We start from the raw sequence: 22595 nt of genomic DNA, 5'->3' as shown, positions 1-22595 counted from the left end.
TAACGTGGAAAAACCTCTCGGTGTGAGAGGAAAAAAACCACGGGTATCAAGAGCAAAATTCTACTATGTAAAAAAGAAGAGTACAAGAAATCCTCTTATAATGATGAGGAACAAATGACAATATTTTTTCTCACAAATACTCTGTCAAATGGAACAAGAATTCTCACCAAGAATGCACTCACAATATATGTGTGTAAATGAAAGAGATGTTGTGTGTTGTGAAGATGATTTTGAAGCTCTCTATATGTGTCCTTTTATAGGCAACGAAGTCTTGGTATCTTGGATTCCAAGCATTGGATGTTTGGAAACAAAACCAGTGACATAAAATGCCCTTAAAAGAGAGCTATAAAATAGTCATAAAATTCTTTTAAGGCATAATAATAAGAGACATCTAACACATTTAAAACAGTTGATCCTACTCCAATATAAGGAGCTATCACTTCATCAGTACACCAACCTCGTGTTTCATGCGTAAAGTTTAAAATACTTTCTATTCTGCTCATGTTTATAGCGTTAAAAGTGATAAAAATAATGGTGTTAAAAGTGTTTTTGTGGATGGATAGATATCACAACTAATCAAATTTTAATACATTAAAAAATTATTTCTAATTACAATTTAGTTCTTGAATACATTTCCATGCAAGTATTTTTCAAAAATATGTACTAGAATTATTCTATTATTGGACGTGAGAAAACTCACCCTCCAATCTCTGAAGTGTAAGCAAGGTCACAAATGGAGATTACAGATCAAAATGCATCTCTTCAGTCTCCATTGATTCAATACTCAGGCCAAGATGGACCCAATGTTGATGATATAGAGCAGAATAAGAAATGGGTAGGAGCAAGAACAGAAATTATTGAAGAAGTTAAGAAGCAGTTATGGCTAGCAGGACCTTTGATATTTGTGACACTACTAAATTATTGCTTACAAGTTATATCTGTAATGTTTGTTGGCCACCTTGGAGAGTTGCCTCTAGCTGGTGCTTCAATGGCTACATCTTTTTGTACTGTCACTGGTATTAGCATATTGGTCAGTTCAATTTTCCTTATCTGCATACTGCATATATATTTAGATACTCTTTTTACAATCTGGAATCTGAGTTTTCTACCACATGTATTATACCTTGTTAGAAATCAATGAGGAAGAAAGAATGTTTATTATAAATCATGTAGGAAGAAAGAATGTGTATTTCATTGATTGAATGAATCATTGAACTAATTACATACAATGAATGAATAGAAAAGTTGTAATGAAAGACTAATATAAAGGGAAGGGAAACTAACTAACCTAACAACTAAAACTAATTAATCAACTAACTCTAACTATAAAATGAAATGAGTTTAAACTAATTATTCCTAGTCTAATACAATATTAACTCAAACTACCAAAATATATTTCAACATATCTAATATATTTTCATTGATATATGTTTCACATATTCTCATATGTGACTTTCTTATGGTTATGATAATTTAGTAGTCATTACTTTTCCCTTTTATGAGTTTTTTCTATATCAATTTATCAATTTAGTGTGGTATCTTTCTTAGTTTAACTTTAAAGAATTTAATGTAATATAATTTAATTACTGAGTGCCTATCCTTGTTTTTAATTTCATGCCCAAGTTAATATAACTTGGGGCTAGTGCCAGGTCCGTGAAGGATAAATATAGTAGTCTTACCCATAAGAAATGGAGAAGTTTGTTTTCAAGATTTGAACTTGTAAACTCATTGTCATTAAGTAACAACCTTACCGCTGCGCTAAACTGGCAAGTTAATATAACTAGTTGAACATAGTTTTTTTAATCACCACCAATGCAATCTATACTTGAGTTGGTATTGAAGATGAACTAGTACCTAACTTGTGAGCTTCAAGTGCCAATGGTTAACACTACAAACATATTTTCTAGTAACTAGTTATTAAGGAAACAAGCAATGTATTTAGCCTCAACTAATCTTGGTTGTTTATTGGGACAGTTGGGAATGTCAACTGCATTGGATACCTTATGTGGGCAGTCATATGGAGCAAACCAGCACAGCATGTTAGGCATACACACACAGAGAGCCATGCTTGTTCTTATGATTGTGAGCATACCCCTTGCAATTATATGGGCAAACACAGGATCCATTCTGGTTTTCCTTGGTCAAGATCCTGAAATATCTGCACAAGCTGGAAGATATGCTCAGGCAACAATTCCAAGCCTTTTTGCATTTGGTCTTCTTCAATGCATGATCAGATTTTTGCAAACACAAAATGTTGTATTTCCAATGATGTTCAGCACTGGAGTTACTACTTTCCTTCATTTTTTTCTATGTTGGATTTTGGTATTTAAAACTGGGCTAGGGAATGTAGGAGCTGCAATATCAAATAGTATATCTTATTGGCTGAATGTTTTGATATTGATACTCTATGTCAAGTGTTCTCCTTCCTTTGCAAAAACATGGACAGGCTTTTCAAAAGAGGCACTGAATAACATCCCTTTTTTTCTAAGTATTGCCATTCCTTCAGCTGCTATGGTTTGGTAATTACATTCTCTAATAGTTTACTCTCTTTCCATTCATTCCAATTCCAATTCTGTTTGAGATCCCAATCTTGTTTTCAATTATGCTGAACAGTTTGGAAATGTGGGCATTTGAATTGTTGGTTCTCCTATCTGGTCTTCTTCCAAATCCAAAGTTACAAACATCAGTGCTTTCAATCTGGTTAGTTCCATAGGAGGTCCTACACACACTTGACATTATTATTATTATTTCATAAAACTAATTTTGGTTTCCTCAGCATGAATACGGCGACAACTGTTGTTATGATCCCTCTTGGTTTCAGTGAAGCTGCAAGGTAAGCTGTGCTTATGAAGTAATAGAATTTTGTGGCAACTTCATTGTTATTCTTAAGTACACATCTGTCAAATGTTTTGTCCTCCTCTTAATTTGCCTGTTAATATTTCTTCCCTGATCTAGCATATATGCATTTTGAGTAATGTTTGCATGATTCTTCGCAGCATTCGTGTATCAAATGAACTTGGAGCCGGTAATGCTTGGGGTTCGCGTTTAGCAGTGTATGTTGTCCTAGTAATGGTCATTATTGAGGGAATCTTAGTTGGAACGGCGATGATACTATTACACAATGTTTGGGGCTATGCTTATAGTAATGAACTAGAAGTTGTTAAATATGTGGCAACCATGTTGCCACTTCTTGCAGCATCCAACAGCCTGGACGGAATCCAGTGTGTTCTTTCAGGTTTTCCGTCCCTATTTCTTTCATTTCTTGTCTGCATAACTCAGAAACACTAATAAGTAATAAGGACATATATGAAATTCCATTATGTCATACTCTATAGCCTCTTCCATTACCCTATGAAGGTTCTCAGTAATAGTGCAGGTGGATGCCAAAAGAACAATATTGTAAATTGTGGTTAACCAAGCATGTAGCATAAATTTCTGTCTTGTGTTAGATTAGTTTCTGTGAAACTCTATTTCTATAGTATAACTTACTTACAGGTATCTCAACTACATAATATAACAGTTACTAACTGTTATCTTATTCTGCTATTTCCGTTACTCCAATATCTAACAATTTGGATGAACATACTTACAATTGAGACTCAAAACAGTCAAGTTTGTGTTGTAGCCATTTTCTTAGACCTGCGTTGCATTCCTGCACATCACATGAAAGCATGATCAGAAACATTTTGTTTTAATTTTCAGATGAGAAAAGTTATATTGGGCATACAATTAAAACTGCAAGTACAGTGATGAATATTAGGTACTTTAGTTAATTAGAACTTAAGTATATAATCTCATGCAGGCACTATTAGAGGATGCGGTCGGCAGATAATCGGCGCGACTATCAATCTCGGGTCTTATTATCTGGTTGGGATTCCAGTAGCTATCGTATTAGCTTTTGTATTTCATCTTGATGGGAAGGTATAACAGGTCTATTCTTTGTGTCATGGCCTTGTAAAGCAAGTAAACTCTTTTTCTCAGATTTCAATCAATTTGTTTTCTCCCATAACTACTGAAATACTTGTATAGGGGCTTTGGCTAGGAATCATATGTGCAGTGGCTGTTCAAATGTTAACTCTAATCATTGTTACAATACGCACTGATTGGGACCGAGAGGTGAAAGTTTTGCCTTTTCCTTTTATCATTCATCCTTACAATTTCGGATGCTGGTTTTTTATGTGTACTACTACCAATGGTATCCCCTCACCTTAAGGGTAAGAAACTAATCCCTTTCGGGGTGTGGCTGCACCTATCAACAAGTGTCGCTCCCAGTAATTGAACCCTTGACCTTTTGGTCATCCTGGAGATCTAGCGGGAGCCTTACACCACTAGACCAATGTCTTTTTGGTTTTGTGATGCTGGGTTGCTAACTTGCCCACACCTTTGTTCTGAAATTTTGTTTTTTATGCAGGCAAAAAAGACTACAGACAGAGTCTACAATTCAGTAAAACCAGATAGCATAGTCTCATGAAGCTGCACTCTCTTTTAGTTGTACAAGTTCAGTACAAATTGATAGAGCAAAACCTTACTAAGGGATTTAGTTTGAAATTGTCTCTCATCACTAGTTATGTTTTTGTAACAATTTGTCTATTTGATAAACATGATATTCAGTTATACAGTGTATGAGGTTGTAACAACTTCATTATCTAGTTGATGTAATTTAATCTACAATTTCATTTAATGTTTGCTCAGTTATGATGGATAGTTAGATACAAATAACAATGCAACAAAATAAGAAATTGTATTGAAGCAGCGCACTACTAAAATAAACAAATTATTTGGCTTCATATCCCTGAAAAATATATAAGCAGACTTTTGAGGTAAACACTACAAGAAAGTAACAACTTTGTAACGAACAAATCAGCAACATATTCTACCTGTGCAAAACCCATTTCTTGTGGCAATAAGCAAGACCTTTAGCATCATTTGAAGGTAAGGTTTTTTATCAGCAAGTGAAAGAAAGATATTATGGTCTTTAGTGACAGCTTTAGGGTCTTTCTCCATGAATTCGAACACAAGATGAGTTAGTGAGATGAGGTCCTGTATACTCCTATTTTAAATTACGGTCACAGCTGTTGCAGTTATTAGGATTGCAATGTTAATTTTTGTATGATTTTTTTTTATTATAGTTCAAACGGTACTACAACTATAATATTATGACTGTATTAGGTGATATTGTCCGCAATTTGATATGTAATACACTGTATTATCAATAATGGGACATAACAATAATTAAGAAGAGAGAGAATGTCATTATATTGGGATAGGTCTTGAACACTCTAACACATGTGACATGTCAACCATGGATAGAATGGGATAGACCTTCAACTTCAACACTCTAATATCAATCAACCATGTTATATTCTACTATACACAATGCTATTGAGTAATGTTTCATCTGTCTATTACTCAAGATAAGTAAGGAATGAAAATTTACAAGCAATTAACTGATGATGGATGCATTGGCTGTTACTTCATACAAAAAAGAGAAAACCCACATACAGTAACATTTATTCAATACATGGCTATGTATAAAGATAAATAAACAAATAAAATTTTAGTTCCTTATGTACAGGATATATGATGGGAATATTAAACATTGTTTTGTGCCCTCAAACAACAAGAACTAGGAACCTTGATATCAGAGTCAAAGGCATAAACTATCAGCTAGGAAACATCATTACTCATAAGTGGTTCCATCAATGAAAGTTTTTGAGCTGGACCTAATAATGTTCATGACTTTGTGTTAAGTTGCAATGAAGGCCAACCAAAACAACCTAATTTTATACCATTTTTTGTTTGCATTCTTCAATTGTCTGCTTTATTTTTTCAGCCACCCTTTGGTTGAAAAAAATAAATGGTTGAAAATTTTTCCTAGAAAATGAAGGGGTTCCTTAATCATTTTTCAGGTTTACACCGTCAATAAATCTCCACCATTCATATGTTAGCTAGCTTTTACTTTCAACAAAAATATTACAAATTAATGTTGGATGATATGCCGACAATATAAAAAACTTTATACTGTGAGATTTTAGACTCAAATAAATATGGCAATCTAAGCATGTAAGTACACAAGGACAAATAGGATTCAGCATGAAAGTACATTAAACATAAATTGTGAAGATATGGGTAATAGAATTGTGAAAAACAAAAGAAACATAGCACAGTAACAATAAGCATTGGGTTTATCCAAACATATCAAAAATTGAAGTTATGGAAAATACCTATGGATATTATATGTCTTAAATAGTATTTCATTCTATATTTTAAGTCAATTAGAATATTCCAATTTATTAATTTTTACTTTTAAAATTGTTATTTTATCTACATGTTAATATATGATTAACTTAGACAGAAAATGAGATACCGTTAGGAACAGTTAGTCTCCATCTCATACTCACCTGTGCTATGAGACAAAGAAACAAAGGGTACCTAACCATATACCACATACAAACAACTGTGGATAGACCAAGCATTAAATTCGGTGGGACCAGTTTGCCTAATCAACCAATATTTGTTTTCATATTTGTCTTACTCACGACACACCACAATGCCACCGTTCATGTTCTATCTTCCACAAATCCTATTCATGTTTTATTGGTCTAGAAAGAACCAGCAATATCCATACAGCTTAGTTCTCCACCTCAGCTTAATCAACCTTCCAAGTTACCATCTTATCTTTTCTTTATTTTTTGTGCACTAAGGTTAATGAGCACACAACCTAAGGCTTTAGAAATACCTTGACTTGGTTTTCTGATGGCAAAAAAAAAAAATGGAAAGGCTTTAAAGCATGAAATACATTTATAAGATGATTCTTAATCCTTCTCTTTCTCTCCAAAATCAACTCATATATTAGGATCAATTTGTATGTCGAGATACATTTGTGAGTAAGTTTTGGAGGAAAATGAAGAAAAAATAAAATATTTCAGTTTTATACAAGAGTATTTTATAGCTTGCAAGTATTTAATTTCATTTCTCTAACTTCTAAAATCGCAAAAAGTAATATTTGTGAGAACAATGTAGGCAACAATCCATGTATTATTTCTTATTTTCATTTAAGATTACAAGAATGTCACTTACAAAATGAAAATTGAAAAGAATGAGATCAAATTATATGCCTCACAGTGCCACTTTGTGTCTAAGATTATAAAAAAAATATAGCCATACTTGCACTGTTGCACAATTAAAGACACTGTTTCATAGTTTTAAACTTCTGACCTTCACTAACCCAAACAACCTTTCCAAAGATCAAAAAATTATTATCTATTAAATTTTAAATTAATTTATTGAGTTTTCACCAATCACAAGATAAATTTTGCATAGGGAATAATAGAAAGTGTGGAACAAAACATACATAGCCCTGTCTTCCTACACATCCCAAAACAACAACTCACTTTTGTGACCATTTTCCTCAACATTTCCATTTCTTGCAAGAACACACCTTCTAAGTTCACTTTTGATGGCAACTGATAACTCTACCAAAACCAATCCCAATGCTCAAATTCTTCAAGAACTAGAAGCTCTAAGTGAAACCCTTTACAAAACACATACCTCTGCTAGAAGAACAGCATCACTTGTCTTACCAAGAACTTCAATACCCTCTATACCATTTCCTGAAGATGAAACTGAAACAGTTAAAACAGTTGATGATTCAACCTTCAACAAACCAAGGCCACGTCGCATGTCCTTGTCACCATGGAAACCAAGACCAAAGCTTGAAGTTGAAGATGTTAAAGCACCACTTACAACACAATCACAGAACAAAAAGATTGATGAGAAATCAACAAGTTCAGGTGATAAGAAAGGTGTTTGGAACTGGAAGCCTATAAGGGCACTTTCTCATATTGGCATGCAGAAACTTAGTTGCTTGTTTTCTGTTGAAGTTGTCACTGCTCAAGGTCTTCCTTCTTCAATGAATGGACTTAGGCTTTCAGTGTGTGTTAGAAAGAAGGAAACAAAAGATGGTGCTGTTAAGACAATGCCATCAAGGGTTGCACAAGGTGCTGCAGATTTTGAAGAGACCCTTTTCGTAAGGTGCCATGTTTATACTAGCAATAGTGGTGGAAAATATGTTAAGTTTGAGCCAAGGCCATTTTGGATATACCTTTTTGCAGTTGATGCTAAAGAGCTTGAATTTGGAAGAAACTCTGTGGATTTGAGTGAGTTGATTAGTGAGTCCATTGAGAAAAATCAACAAGGCACGCGGGTTCGGCAATGGGATACAAGCTATAGCTTGTTTGGTAAGGCAAAAGGAGGAGAACTTGTTCTGAAGCTTGGTTTTCAGATTATGGAGAAAGATGGAAAAGTTGATATATATAATAGTGAAGTGGAGAATTCAAAGTCTAGCAGGTTGAAGAATTTGGCATCTTCTTTAGCTAGAAAACAATCCAAGTCATCATTCAGCATGGCTAGTCCTCGAATCACAAGCAGAAATGATGCATGGTCTCCTTCAAAATCAGGAATAGGAGGTGATGATATTCAAGGAATGGATGATTTGAATCTTGATGATCCAAATCCAGTTCAGGATCCTTCTTCCTCTACCAATAAACTTGATGAAACAAAAGAACAGGTGGAGGATTTTGATCTTCCTGATTTTGAGGTTGTTGATAAAGGAGTTGAGGTTCTAGAGAAGAAAGAAGAAAAAGAAGAAGATGAAGCTGAATCTGAGAAATCTGAGGAAGTAAAATCAGCTTCAAGCGAGGTTGTAAAGGAAATAGTGCATGATCATTTGCACCTTAATAGATTATCTGAGCTTGATTCAATTGCACAGCAGATAAAAGCTCTTGAAACTATGATGGGAGAAGATTCTATGAGACTAGAAGATGAGGATACAGATTCACAAAGGCTAGATGCTGATGAAGAAACTGTGACAATGGAGTTTCTTCAGTTGCTTGAGGGTCAAGAAAGCACAGAATACTTATTCAACCAAACTGAAATTCCACCTTTACAACTTGAAGGAAAAAGTGATTATTCCTCTGAAGATAAAGGATCAAAAGTATATCTTGCTGACCTTGGAAAAGGGTTAGGTTGTGTAGTTCAAACAAAGGATGGTGGCTACTTGGCTTCAATGAATCCCTTAGATATTGCTGTGGATAGAAATGAAACTCCAAAGCTAGCAATGCAGATATCAAAGCCTTTTGTGTTGGCATTAAATCAACCCTTGAGTGGTTTCGAGTTGTTTCAGAAATTGGCTAGCATTGGTCTTGATGAACTTAGCTCTCAAGTTTCCTCATTGATGCCTATAGATGAGATTATAGGTAAAACTGCAGAACAGGTTGCATTTGAAGGCATTGCTTCTGCCATCATACAAGGTAGGAACAAGGAAGGAGCTAGTTCTAGCGCGGCTCGGATAGTTTCTACCTTGAAAAGCATGGCAAATGTGATGAGTTCAGGAAGGAAAGAAAGAATATCAACAGGTCTTTGGAATGTTGATGAAGACCCTCTTACTGCAGAGAACCTTCTAGCTTTTACAATGCAGAAGATTGAGTCAATGACTGTTGAAGCATTGAAAGTTCAAGTTGATATGGCTGAGGAAGAAGCACCTTTTGATGTATCAGCACTCAACTCAAAGAATGGAGACAATGTGAAAGATCTTTTGGCTTCTGCTATTTCACTTGAGGATTGGATCAAAGATCACAGCCACAACAACAGTAAGACCCATTTGTTTAAACTTATAAAAATTGATTTTTAGATTGTGTAAAAAATGATTAACCTTTTATAGATTTTGTCATTTTGGAGTAAAGCAGAAGCTATTTTATGTTTGTCTAAAATCAAAATAATCCTTTTTTACTTGAGAAGATATTCATGTTAATCATAAGCTACTCAAACTAGCTTCTTATTACCAGCGAGTCATTAGTCTAGTGATATAAGGCTCCACTAGATCTTCATGCATCATACTAGACCAAATGTCAAAGGTTCAATTTTGGTGAACATCACTTATTACAAGGGGCAGTCATGCACCGCAAAAATGATTAGTTCCTTACCTATAGGATTAAGGGATACCCTTGTTTATACAAAAAAAACTAGCTTCTTATTATAACCAGAAATCTAATTATTTTGAGATTCTGATTATTGAAAAAATCTTAACCAAACATACATCAGTATCTTATAAATGATGTTTTTCAACAAAAGAAAAAAAGCATTTTTTTGAGAAATAATTTCAAACAAAAGCACCCTAATGCAAGTTGTTATGATGAAGCAGAACAAGTGAGAATGATATTGGTTGTCCAACTAAGGGATCCAGTGAGGCGCTATGAAGCTGTTGGAGGACCTGTAATGGTGCTTATTCATGCAACAAGTGTTGACACAAATGAGGAGACAAGGTTCAAAGTAATAAGCATGCATGTGGGAGGTTTTAAAGTGAGGAATGGCACAAAGAAGCATGCATGGGATAATGAGAAGCAGAGATTAACTGCAATGCAATGGTTGGTTGCATATGGTTTAGGAAAAGCAGAGAAGAAAAGGAAGCAAACTTTGGTTAAGGGACAAGACTTGTTATGGAGCATTTCATCAAGAATTGTTGCTGAAATGTGGCTTAAAACCATAAGAAATCCAAATGTCAAAATTGTAATGTAATTAGTAAGTCTATTCTATTGTCAAAGACTGTGATTAGTGAAGAAAATCAAATTCGAATAAGTATTTAGTAGATTATAATTTAAGTTTAAGTTTCTTCACAATCATAGTCTTTGGTAAATACAAAGTTATAATACTTTTATATTCTTTGCTTTTATGTAGTTCAAGTGAGAAATTCTTGTCTACACAGTTGAACCATTGCAGCTACGTATACCATTTGTGAATTGTTATGATCTTATGAATACAATAATGTATGATTAGTTGTTTTTGTAAAAGTGAATTTTTTTCTTTTGTCATATATAGGACACGTGAGATATTGATTGATTCAAGTTACCCATTTTCTTTTTACTCTTTTCCCATTTTTTGTTCTTTTGTTTTCTTCCTTTTACCTCTTTATGTTTTTTTTTCTTTTCGGCCTGACACATTATATTTGTTCATTTGATTGGATTAGACGTTAGTCCAGAGCATGCATTTTTACTTTATCTATACATGGAAGCAAATGTGGACATTTGAAGTTACACATGTGAGTAATAGCTCTTTGAGAGAAAAAAATTATAGAATTTCATAAGTTTTATATATTGTCATTATATCATCTACCATTCATATTTTATAATTGTTGAATCTTTAAAATAAATACAAATAAATTGTAGTTAATACACTAATTGTCTATAAATTTTTACGATGATAGTACTTAGAAATTACACGGTAGGTTTTTTATATCTGGAATATAGTGAATGTGTCTAAATTCTTTTGAAATGACAACTCCAATGTAAAACTCTTTTCCAATGACAACTCCAAAATTTGAACCTTGACATTTGGGGTCACAATTCACTTCTACTTTTATCACCCACTTTTGGGTTGAATTGGATAATTATAAGTTCAGTTTACAAAAATATATTAATTGCAACTGCAAATTATTTAAATTAACAAATATGTAAACATATATCCAAAATAAAACTAACACCACATATCCACTACTGCAAAACGATATAAATGTGGATTTCTAAAGCACTTCTTAACCTTTGGAGTTGATAATATCATAATACACACCCCTAAAAAATTTCTTTTGTAATGAAACCAGATACAAATATAAAATAAGCTTAACTAGACCACAATTTCAACTGCTTACAATCAATTATCTACATGATTTTTTTCACTCAAAATCAGAATCTCGGAACTAGAATGAGGAAGAAGGAAATAATAAACTCAAAGGAATTAAGTATTGAGTTATTGACAAATGACAATACTGCACTGACACCAAAAAATGGCTTTGATAGCTTATTTTGGATGGCTTAATAACTCAGACGCAAAGGGTTTTCCTGAATGAAATTGATATGCATGATATAGCAAGGGTCTTTACAGATAACAGGCGAGGTCATATTTCCCTGACTTAATATAAACGACTTTGTAAATACTGAGCAACAGTTACATTTCATCCCAAATCCTCACAACAAAAGTCAAAGAATTTTCCATTATAGGTTCATTTAGGTCTAAATCCTCCCTCAAGGGTTCCATTTCATCCATTCTCCCTCTAATTATAGGGCTTTTATTAGTTCTTTTTCTCATGTAAACCATATAAGTTTCAACCCCACGTCTTTTCCTCTGGGTTTCACTCCTACTTTTCCCTCTAATGCATTCATTAATGATCTTAATTTTTGTATTTTCACTCACAGCATTTCTGAGTTCTAACTTTGTTGGTATTGCCCAACATTCAATTATTTATATTTTTTGACAAATAAATGATCTAATATCATGGAAACAATAATAAGCTTCCCAGAGAATTATGAATATGCTAATTTCCACTAGTCACAACTCAAACAAAATCATAGGAAGATAAATGCAATTTGTAAATTACCAATTCTCTAAAATTACATAAACAGTAAAGAGAATCACAGTAATATCAAAGTAAATGTGGCAGTCAAATGTAACTAGATTTGTTTAATTGCTATTATGCTAAAATATGAGAAGACAGCAGATTCCACAGCTAATCAAGTGGATTGATTCAAATCCATCTATTTTAATATAAATCTCAAGAGCACGGTTGAAATGGGTGACAGTGAAAATAGATCTTCACTGAATAAACTACCCCAAGTAAAAGCAAAATTAGACACCAAAATGAATATGTTACAAACTTCCATGCTGTCAATTATATGCCTCAATACTGCAAACTCCATTTGTTGTGCAGGAATCCCCTCCTGTACAAACAAAAAAAAACTGTTGGAATAAAAATCATGGTTAATTTGCAAAAACAAAGGTAAGAACCAGCACCGAAAACTGAAATTTTAGGGTCTGCTTGGTTCCGTAAAAACGTTCTGTTTTCATTAATAATCATGTCACCTTGTCTTAGTTTTGTTTCTTGTTTTCCAAGTTTTGTACAGGAAACAGTGAAAACTGTAAAATGTTTTTTTCCTTCAAGGTTAACATGCTATGCATACAATCTTTAAAATTATGAAGAAGAAAAAAAACAATAAATACATGTAAACATCAATAATAACATAAGACGAAAACAGAAACTTTTCTTAATCCAAACAGGCCATTAGTTTGCTATTCTCTAAAAATCACTTCATTTGTCCAATAAAATACATAAAACCACAAAAATCTAAAGACGATGTAGATTGAAAAACAATGCCAAATTTCCACATATTCACATTTACTTACATACAAAAGACAGCACAAAGGTACTCCATGGAAGTTAATCAAATGATCAGTTAAAGAAAAATGAATAGACATTTCAGGATATTCAAGCCATATATGCAAGAGAAGCATGAAATATCAGAGACTATGAAAAGTTGAACAGTATAACAAAGTTGACCATGAAAACAAAGAGCAGCCTACCAATGCACTTGAAATATTCTTTACCTCAAGTCAAAAATGTTACAAACTCACAGACCAGTAACTATTCCCACTGCAATAGTTTTCCCTGCAGAACAGAATAAACCATATGGCTTTGACACATGTGTATAACAGAAACACATTTGCAAGACAGAAAACATTTCTTAATTCATACCTTCAGTGCGAAGAGTAAACCTCCCGAGTTGTGGAAAACTAGAGAACGTCTCAATGCATATTGTGTTGCTAACCTGAAAGTATATTTTTAAAACCAGATGAAGTTTAACTCCAATAAATAATATTAAATAAATATAAAACCCAGGCTACCATCAACAAGGAAGTCCTTTCTATATAGGACACAATAATTATCATACAACCATGAAGTAAAACCTTTTTCATGGCACAGGGAAGCTTGTGAACAGCAATATAAAATTTTCAGCTTCCAAATTTACAAAGCAATAAAACACACCTGAACACGGCACACGACACCAGCACCACTCTTCACAAAGAGAACTTTCTTTTTTATAGGTTTCCTTGTCCTTGGATCAATTTGATGTAAAAGCTCAACAATCTCACATTCTTCAACTACAGAGTGGATGTGCAGAATAGCCTTGTACCCAGCAGTAAAAATAGCCTACAAATTTTAATACGAAGACGTTAATACCCTTTATTAACACAGAAACTGAAGATACAATGCAGACATAAAAATAAATGATACATACATTGTCTACCAATTCAAGGATCTGCAGCTGGGCAACAAACTCGGTAACAGCTGGTATTGGGCTTTCTGCAAAAGGGACAAATACAAAAACCACACTAAAACACCAACATGTGCATGTATGAGGACAAGACAATCTCAATATTTAATTGACTAGGATTAGAACATTTGTGATGGGAAAAGGTCCTTATCTCACCAATCTTTAATACCCTCTATGATTCAGACAGTTCTTTTAAAACCCACCTTAATCTAAGCATAGGTTCCCATTCCAACTAAAAAAATTAATTTGATTGGAATTAAAACTGCAGGGTAAAATTAGTTGAGCCAACATTTCATGCTATACTAGGGCTAACCTTTTGATCCCAGAGGCAGAAATAAGAAATGAACCTAGGGACAAAAACCAAGTTTCAAACATTGCACTTAAATTGTCTGTGTAATTATTTTCTGGAATTCCTTGCTAATAAATATTGAATCTCAAAATAATATTTTGTACAAAGCACAATTGCTTCAATACGTCTTTTAAAGTACACCAAAATTTTAAATTAAAAAAAGTCCATACCAACAGAAGACAGGACAAACCCAGACAATATGTCTTCTTCTTCAACACCAGATAATCTAATCCTTAAGTTTTCTCCAGGTCCAGCACATTTAACCCGATCTTCGTCAATAAATATAGCAACAACTTTTACGTGATGCTGCAAATCAATGTGTAGTTGTCACCCATTTCACACTGAGGAAGCAAGACAAAAGAAGAGGACAAGTCAAAACTCACAACAACTTAGAAAATCAATTACCTTATTTGGCATCACCAACAGAGAATCCCCTTCACGTACAGTACCCGATTCCACTTTGCCCATAACAACAGTTCCCATGTCTTTGAACTTGTCCATTATAGGCATCCTACATAAAGTCAGAACTTCAATCTTAGCACAGTTGAAGCTTAAAAATAATACAACAAAGCCTTTCCCCACTAAGTGTGGAAGTCTAAAAATAATTAAAAAAATATAGAAACTAGAAAGTACAGAGGACCTCTGGAAGAGTATGGGAGAGACAAATTCAGAAACACAGTACCTGAAAGCAGCTTTGGGATCTCGTGTTGGAAGTTCAACAGAATCGAGGGCTTCAAATAAGCAAGGACCACCCCACCATGGGCAAATGCTTTTATCCATTCTCGTTTGTAGGTTTGCACCATTCAATCCAGATATTGGTAAAAATATGACATCTGGTAAATGAAATAATTAGTAAAATTACTTCACCTCCCCAATCCATCAAACGTGGGAGACCTATCTATAAAATATGAAATTATTGTTATGAGATTATTTAAAAAATAGAGCTTTCCCATGTCCATTTTCATAATCTTTTCAAAGCCTAAACCATAGAGATAGTATGTAGAGCATGAGGAGAATAATGTTTGCACATCCTGAACACATCCAAATCTCAATCCTTACTTTCCTAAAACAAACAGGATGCTGTTTATTCCATACTCTAGGTTCAACTCATCCTCCGAATCTCATTAAAACATGATATCCAGATCCCTAACCTGCTTAGCTCTAAATGAGAACAAGAAACTATGAACGGTGAACTATAAAGTCTCTCTCCCTCATCATGTTCACAACTATATAAAGGCCATTCTCTATGTGAAAATGTGATCCACACACTAAAAATCATAAATTTACACCAGCAGCCCAAAGTTTAAATAAAAATAAACTAAAAAGGCACAAACAAAGAAACTCCAACATATTTTCAAACAAAATAAAGTCAGATAGATACCTTTCTTCACATTGTATCCTGATTGCTTCAGAAATGGAAGCATCTTTGACTCAATTTCATCATACCTGGTGAGACACAAACAGCAGGAACCTCATTAAAATCAAAGATAAGCGAAGAAAGAGAAGAGACATCAGTTGGTGTGTGTGAATGTGTATGCACACCTTTCTTTTGACCACTGCACTGTAGGCTCGTCCATTTTATTAACAACAACAAGCAGCTTGGCCACACCCAACGTTTTTGCAAGCTGGACATGTTCACGAGTTTGTCCGCCTTTCTCATATCCAGTTTCAAATTCTCCCTTCCGAGCAGAAATTACCTGATTGATTGAGTACAAAAGACAAACATGCAAATAACATGACAGTTAAATCATCAAATACTTGTCAAGATGTGTTTATTGATGGTCTAGAAACAAAGAGTGAAATGTCACAGATTAACTAACCAACACTCCGATATCAGCTTGTGATGCACCGCTGATCATGTTAGGAACATAGCTTTTGTGACCCTGCATAAGCATTATAATTCAACACCAAATATTTCCTCACTAAATCATAAAATGATTTGAGTTATTTTAAAAGATGTTATACAACAATTGAAACAAGGGAAGAATAGTTGTCATAGAAATTACACTATGTAGCTCAAAACATAATAAGACTACTAAACAATTAATATGCATGTCCATGGAATTGAAAACATCTGAGAAGAATCATGCAAGACAAATACTCACAGGGGCATCCAAAATTGTGAACCTTGTTTTCTCTGTCTCAAAATGTGCTCTTCCAACTTCAACTGTTTTCCCCTGCAATTAACACATTTTTATCCAAATTATGAGTTCTAAGTAAATTCATATGATCAAGAAGGAAAAAGGGAAGAGTACATAAAATAGGATGGGATTAACCAGTTATATTTTATCAGAAAATTCATGCATACCTTTACCCTCTCCTCTTCGTTTGTGTCCATTATATAAGCCATATACCTAGCGTATAAATTTCAAATTATTAACTTGATATAGATCATGAACTAACTAAGAAATGCCACCCCCACCTTCAAAATAAAAACTCTTCAAACATATATAATAAATTCAAGACCTAATCAGACACCCCAAAATTTCAAAGTTTGAGCACCTTAACCCTACGAAGTTAAATAAAATATACAAAGTACGTAAAATATACAACCTATTAAGCATTTAAACAGACATAGCACTACAAAATCTGAAATATCACATTCACTCTGACAACAGTTAATAACAATAAAAATATCTGAAGTTGGAATTAACCATTCTGCTAGTCTAAGTTTATAATCCAATGCAAGAAAAATCAAAATAAACATTGAATAAGTTCATATGCCGAGATTTATGATGCATAAGAAACCTGTAATGGACAATTACTGAGTGTAAAAGCACACAACAAAATCTTGAGAAATTAGCATGTCACACTTCATTAGCAAAAAAACATAAGATTGCACATGAATAAATATTTCTAGTTATGCAAATAATATATTCTGAATGAAAAATCAACAATGGGTTGAACAGAATAACAAGCCGCAGGGTGCACATTAATACAAAAAGAATATAAAAGTGACAATGACCGACAAAAAGGACCAAAAAATTATCAGAAAAGTCAGATATAAAACCCACACATTCAAAAATGCACAAGAGAGTAATTTGTGGTGAATGTTTTGCATGACTTTACCCATCATACAAAATCATTGTGAGCAAAGCAAATGCAGAACAAACTACTCAGTCATTTATTTAGGTTACTTATTTAATTCTCAGTTATATCAATTATTAGTTATGATGTATATTTACTTATTCATTTCCTCCAGTCCATGCTCCTTGTTTTAATTCACGTGAAAGTAAATCTTGAAGTAACATAATCATGAGCAGAAATGAGAAATCACATCCAAATCAAACCAAATATGCTAACTGGATAATACATAAAGCTCATCGTGACAAATTGAGGAACACCATCATTCTGACATACAACAGTTTTTATGTTTTTGCCCTGGGACTGTGTAACTTCAAATAATAATAGGCTAAAACTCTTGGACATTCTGATCGGTAGATACTATCCCACTTAATACAGAATGACAAAAGGGCAACTTAAAAACATATCATGATGCTAAAAATGAAGGCAATCTCATGCTCTGTTACACTATATAGTAACATATTCAGCAATTACCAACACAAGGTCTACACCTTTTATAGCCAGGCTAATTCACATTATGTCAGTAGATAGACTGAAGAAAACCATAAGATGTTAACACCATATGTTTTCAGTAACCAAATGATGAGGCAGCAAAGCAGAGCATTGGAACACAGATAACATCTTCAATCAAGAATTGAGGGAAATGAGCTAACCAACTTTCTCGACTTTTGTCCTTGGCTTCTTTCTCATATTTTTGGATAGTCCGTTCATCAACCTGACCACTGAGGAAAAGTATCTGACCTCCAGTTGTAGACTTACCAGCATCTGGAACAAGAAACACTATCAAATTAATACTAAAATGACATTAATTTTACAACAAAAAGATGAGGATTCAACTGAATATACTGAATGAACATGGGAACCCAACATATAAACAATTAGAAGGCCACTTTTAAACCCCATACTACTACACTAGTAGAATAACTAATGGACTGTAGATTAATCCTCAATCAAGTGCGCCACCATATACATAGGAAGGCCAATTTAGACATTTACAGAATATATGTCAATCACCACACGAACAGTAAGTAAGGAAAAAGCATCATCAAATTCCAAGGAAAATTCGTTTATGTTCTGTCTTGAAAAGCACAAAAAATTAGGAGACAACAAGCAGAAGCAACACATGTAACTCCTTTAGTAGTCCTAGTCCATGATCAATACCTAAAGTTCAGGACATTGAAGAACAATAAGTAGCTGAATGCCCCCCTGATCATATGATGCACATGATATACATGAACAACCATAATCTTAACCAATTGAACGGTCATCAAAATTGAACAAAAGGCAAAAGGGAACCCCAGCATCCCTTATACCAAAAAGGAACCAAGTTGATTTCATCAACTTACCAACATGACCAATGAATACAACATTTACGTGTCTTTTCTTCATCTGCAGATCATCTTTTTCATCTTGCACAGCAGGAATTTCCTTATCTTTCGCTTTAAATCAAAATCAAGAAAGTGGCCAAAAGAAAAAGGATGTTAATATCTTTATTGGTAATGACCTGTCTGATTTTAGAAAGGAATTTAAATGAACAATATATTGATAACAACATGCTTGAAAACAAAATACATATCTCAGTACCTTTTGGCTCTTCAGCCTGAACAGGTTGTGGTTGAACCTCCTGCTTTGGAACTGAAACCACCAAAGTGAAATCTTTATATGATGCTCTCCAAACCCCATCATTGTTTCATACTATTATTCTATTAACATGACATGAAGTAAAAAAAAGAGACAGCAAGCAACCAATAAAACAATCACCAAAGAACATGGAGCTTATGCATCTTCATTTCCCCAAATTCAAGGAAGTTATTAAGAACTAATTGCTAGTCGCTAGAAGATGCAAATTTACTTCATCACTTTTGAAAGGTGAGGACAAAGTGGATTAGAAAAGTCCAAGGAGAAAAGATTGCATTGGGTTCCAAACGAGATAAAAGACCATAGTTACATGGTTCCCTAATTTAACCTATTATTGAGTACCGGCTTTGGCGTATCGCATACCATGTACCGAGTTCCTTATAAAAGAAGACTTGTAACAATAATGTAAAAAGTGACATATCACATAGCACCGAGTACCTCGAACCATGTAACTATGTAAAAGGCGAGTAGTTACATGCACAAACTTCCTAACAAAGTCGATAATAGGCAACCAATATCTCTTATGGCAACAAATCATGTAGGCATGATAAAGCAAGTCATATATTGGATGAGCTCATGTAACCAAATATCCTAATACTCTCATCAAAAGTACAGGATTCTATCCGGAACATTCGAAAATAACTTTCTACCTCAAAACAATCTTTCAGAATAAATGAAAGTTCACAATTGATTGTGCTATGTGGGGAACAAAAGGTGCGACTATATGGAGCATTTACTCACTTATTTTAGAAGCAGAAGATTGTTCTCTGAAAAAATACTTCAGACAAAAGTACAGTTAAGCAAATGAGAGCAAAAAGTAACAAGAAAATAAGAACATCAACATGGCAAAGAGTAATGAAGTATGATTATGGTACATCTTTTGATGTTAGTAATCAATTAGATTTACTTTCAGATGAAATAAAAACAAAAAAAGAATGGGCATTAAAAAGCAGAATGCTAATTCCTTATACCGACCTTCGTCAATCTTATCACCTTCATCCTTCTTATCAGATTTACCAACTTCTGGCTTTCCATCCTCCAGGTTTACAATGCCATTATTTTCTTCTGCTTTATATCACAAGCAAGATTGGATAGAAAGAAAAATTAAAAGAAAACATGGAAGAAAAGTACAAAACCACTGATACATGGTGAAAAAAATACCAACTAAAAAAAACAGGCCTTTGGTTTACCTGCTGAGTCAAGCTGTAAAGAACGGATCTCCTCCTCAATATCTACCATTCAAACAAAACAGATATAAAGATTTCCTCCAATTCCAATAGTTTCTTAAAACCTCAAAGTATACCACAAGATGTTAATAAATTGAAGTGCAATGGATGCAATACAACAAAACACAACACATATTAAGAGCCCATTTTTTAGGGTTAAAAAAGAACTACAAAAGTTATTTTGACAAAAAGTGATCTTCTGGAAGCAGAAAAATATAGCTTATAAAAAAACTTAATTTCAGCTTCTTTTTATGATTGGGAAGTGGAAATTGTAGCATCAAAATCACGAGCTCGATAAATTCACTAAAAACGCATCAATTTACACACTCAAAGAATCTCAATCACTACAATTTCAGTAGTAACAAACCCAAAATAAAAAACATAGTTTCTCAGATATTACACCAATTAATAGCATTGACAAAAATGCGTCACAGATCATAAAAAAATCTAACAAAAACGCGGAACATGCAGATCTAAAATCGATTGAAACAGTGAAGGGAATTGAACATGCAGTTAAGTGGAAAGAGAAAAACGAATCGATAAAGGAAAATGGAAGATAAAAGAAGAGATTAGGAGAACGTACCCATGGTGTGAAAAGGAGAATACGATTGTGGTGTGTGGAGAGAAGAAGAAGGGTTTGGTTTCGGCGAGGGAGCACTGAAGAATAACAGAAACTATGTGCGTGAGATTTTTTAGTCCCAATAGTCTTCAATTCGTGTGGGATGAACTGAACCAACTTTTTTATTAGTTGGAAATTCGATTCGTTATTCAACTCAATAAACTTAGTTCATTAATCAAATGAGTCAAATTTGAGCTAAAAATTGAGTTCATTAAATAAATGAACCGAACTTAAGTTGGGTACAGTTTGACTAGTTATATTCATGAGCTAACTCGATATATATATTATATAAATTAATTTTCATACTCATACATTATTTTTTATATTTATTTTTATTATATATAAACAATGTTATATTTATATGTACACAACTTTTTGTACTATTTTTTAAAAATTAATTAACTATTTAAGTTGTCCAAATGAACCAATTCGAACTGAACTGAACAGTTCGCGAACTTTAACCGAGCCGAACTCGAGCTCAACAAATAACTCGTATCGAACTCAAGTCAAGTTTCGAGTCGAACCAATCTTTATCAAGCTGAACCAAGCTGAACTCTGATTTGACTCAGTTCGGTTCGTTTCCAGCCTTAGTTGTGCATATCTTCTCTTGCCATCATGTGTCACTACGGCTAATAATTTATGAAAAATACTTAAATATTAAAAATTTAATTTAAATATATATTTTTAATCGATTATAATAAGCAGTATATAAAGTAACACATTTTTATAGGAATGTAATATTGATGTACTCACTGTATAAAGAATTATGCACAATCAGTTTATTATCCACCATTAATATAGATTATTTTTTCTGAAAAATCAAACATAATTGAGAATAAATGGTATATGACAGAGTAACAGTGTAAAAGCTCATACACAGAGTCAGTGTATACATCTTTTTCTCTTTTTTATAGGTAATGTGTTATATCTTCTTTACTAGTTAACTTTTATCCCTATTAACACACTTAATTAACACGCGTTAATATTTTGATATGTATCTATGTATCTATTTTACTATATAACAAAAGAAGATTCTCCATGCCACATGTCAATTGCTCAGCCAAAAATTTTCTTCCAAAAAAGTTACACTTCCTAACATACACTCTATAACACATGATCAAAGTCAACTCATACAATTGACCCTTCTTATCCTCTTGCTATTTACTCACATATATAATATTTAGCATTTAATAATTTATTATGACTCATGGTCCACCTCTAATAATTCCTATCAATCCATCAATCACCCCAATAAACTCTACTTCATTTTTATTTCAAATTCGATTCAGTGAAACTTATGCGGTGTGCATTTCTTCTTCCCAATTGTTGTTTCGATCGCTTGTCCCTTCATTTCCCAACTTTTCTTTCGCCGATTTAAATTTCTCATTACCAACCCTTAAACGTGGTAGCATTTGTTTAATGTTTATCTCATGGATTTTACTTTCATCTCTTCTTTTTTCATCATTATTACACCATATTTTTCCACTCTCAAAAGATTGTATTATGGTTGTACATCTTTA

The 22595-nt window shown here is 33.4% G+C and overlaps 3 protein-coding genes across 10 annotated transcripts; 2 read left to right on the top strand and 1 right to left on the bottom strand.

Moving 5' to 3' along the window:
• On the top strand, positions 660 to 4681 carry LOC109349708 (protein DETOXIFICATION 16-like). Its single transcript, XM_019590631.1, has 8 exons — positions 660 to 1030; positions 1975 to 2519; positions 2614 to 2700; positions 2777 to 2833; positions 2997 to 3235; positions 3803 to 3921; positions 4030 to 4116; positions 4412 to 4681. The coding sequence occupies exons 1-8, from the start codon at positions 734 to 736 to the stop codon at positions 4469 to 4471; spliced, it is 1491 nt and encodes a 496-aa protein (XP_019446176.1). The 5' UTR covers positions 660 to 733; the 3' UTR covers positions 4472 to 4681.
• Positions 7323 to 10868, top strand: LOC109349706 (protein PLASTID MOVEMENT IMPAIRED 1). Of its 2 annotated transcripts, none has more exons than XM_019590621.1 (2): positions 7323 to 9650; positions 10202 to 10868. In XM_019590621.1, exons 1-2 carry the CDS (start codon positions 7460 to 7462, stop codon positions 10573 to 10575), a joined length of 2565 nt encoding a protein of 854 aa, XP_019446166.1. In that variant the 5' UTR covers positions 7323 to 7459; the 3' UTR covers positions 10576 to 10868. The 2 variants fall into 2 exon arrangements, with proteins under 2 accessions (XP_019446166.1, XP_019446167.1); XM_019590622.1 differs by having other exon boundaries at positions 7405 to 9650; positions 10199 to 10868.
• On the bottom strand, positions 8927 to 21175 carry LOC109349707 (eukaryotic peptide chain release factor GTP-binding subunit ERF3A-like). 7 transcript variants are annotated; one of them, XM_019590623.1, is made up of 19 exons: positions 21040 to 21175; positions 20421 to 20462; positions 20206 to 20298; positions 19177 to 19227; positions 18939 to 19031; positions 18246 to 18357; positions 16817 to 16862; positions 16614 to 16685; positions 16329 to 16391; positions 16051 to 16205; positions 15890 to 15954; positions 15191 to 15341; positions 14914 to 15019; positions 14679 to 14814; positions 14124 to 14188; positions 13871 to 14035; positions 13580 to 13652; positions 13432 to 13492; positions 8927 to 8942 (listed from the first exon to the last, which is right to left on the bottom strand). In XM_019590623.1, the coding sequence occupies exons 1-18, from the start codon at positions 21041 to 21043 to the stop codon at positions 13455 to 13457; spliced, it is 1530 nt and encodes a 509-aa protein (XP_019446168.1). In that variant the 5' UTR covers positions 21044 to 21175; the 3' UTR covers positions 8927 to 8942; positions 13432 to 13454. The 7 variants fall into 7 exon arrangements, with proteins under 7 accessions (XP_019446168.1, XP_019446171.1, XP_019446170.1 ...); XM_019590626.1 differs by having other exon boundaries at positions 20224 to 20298; XM_019590625.1 differs by having other exon boundaries at positions 20206 to 20295.

The sequence above is a fragment of the Lupinus angustifolius genome, chromosome LG06 (assembly GCF_001865875.1).
Source record: "Lupinus angustifolius cultivar Tanjil chromosome LG06, LupAngTanjil_v1.0, whole genome shotgun sequence".
In the NCBI taxonomy this organism is placed as follows: Eukaryota; Viridiplantae; Streptophyta; class Magnoliopsida; order Fabales; family Fabaceae; genus Lupinus; species Lupinus angustifolius.
This window is presented reverse-complemented; position numbering and strand designations above follow the sequence as displayed.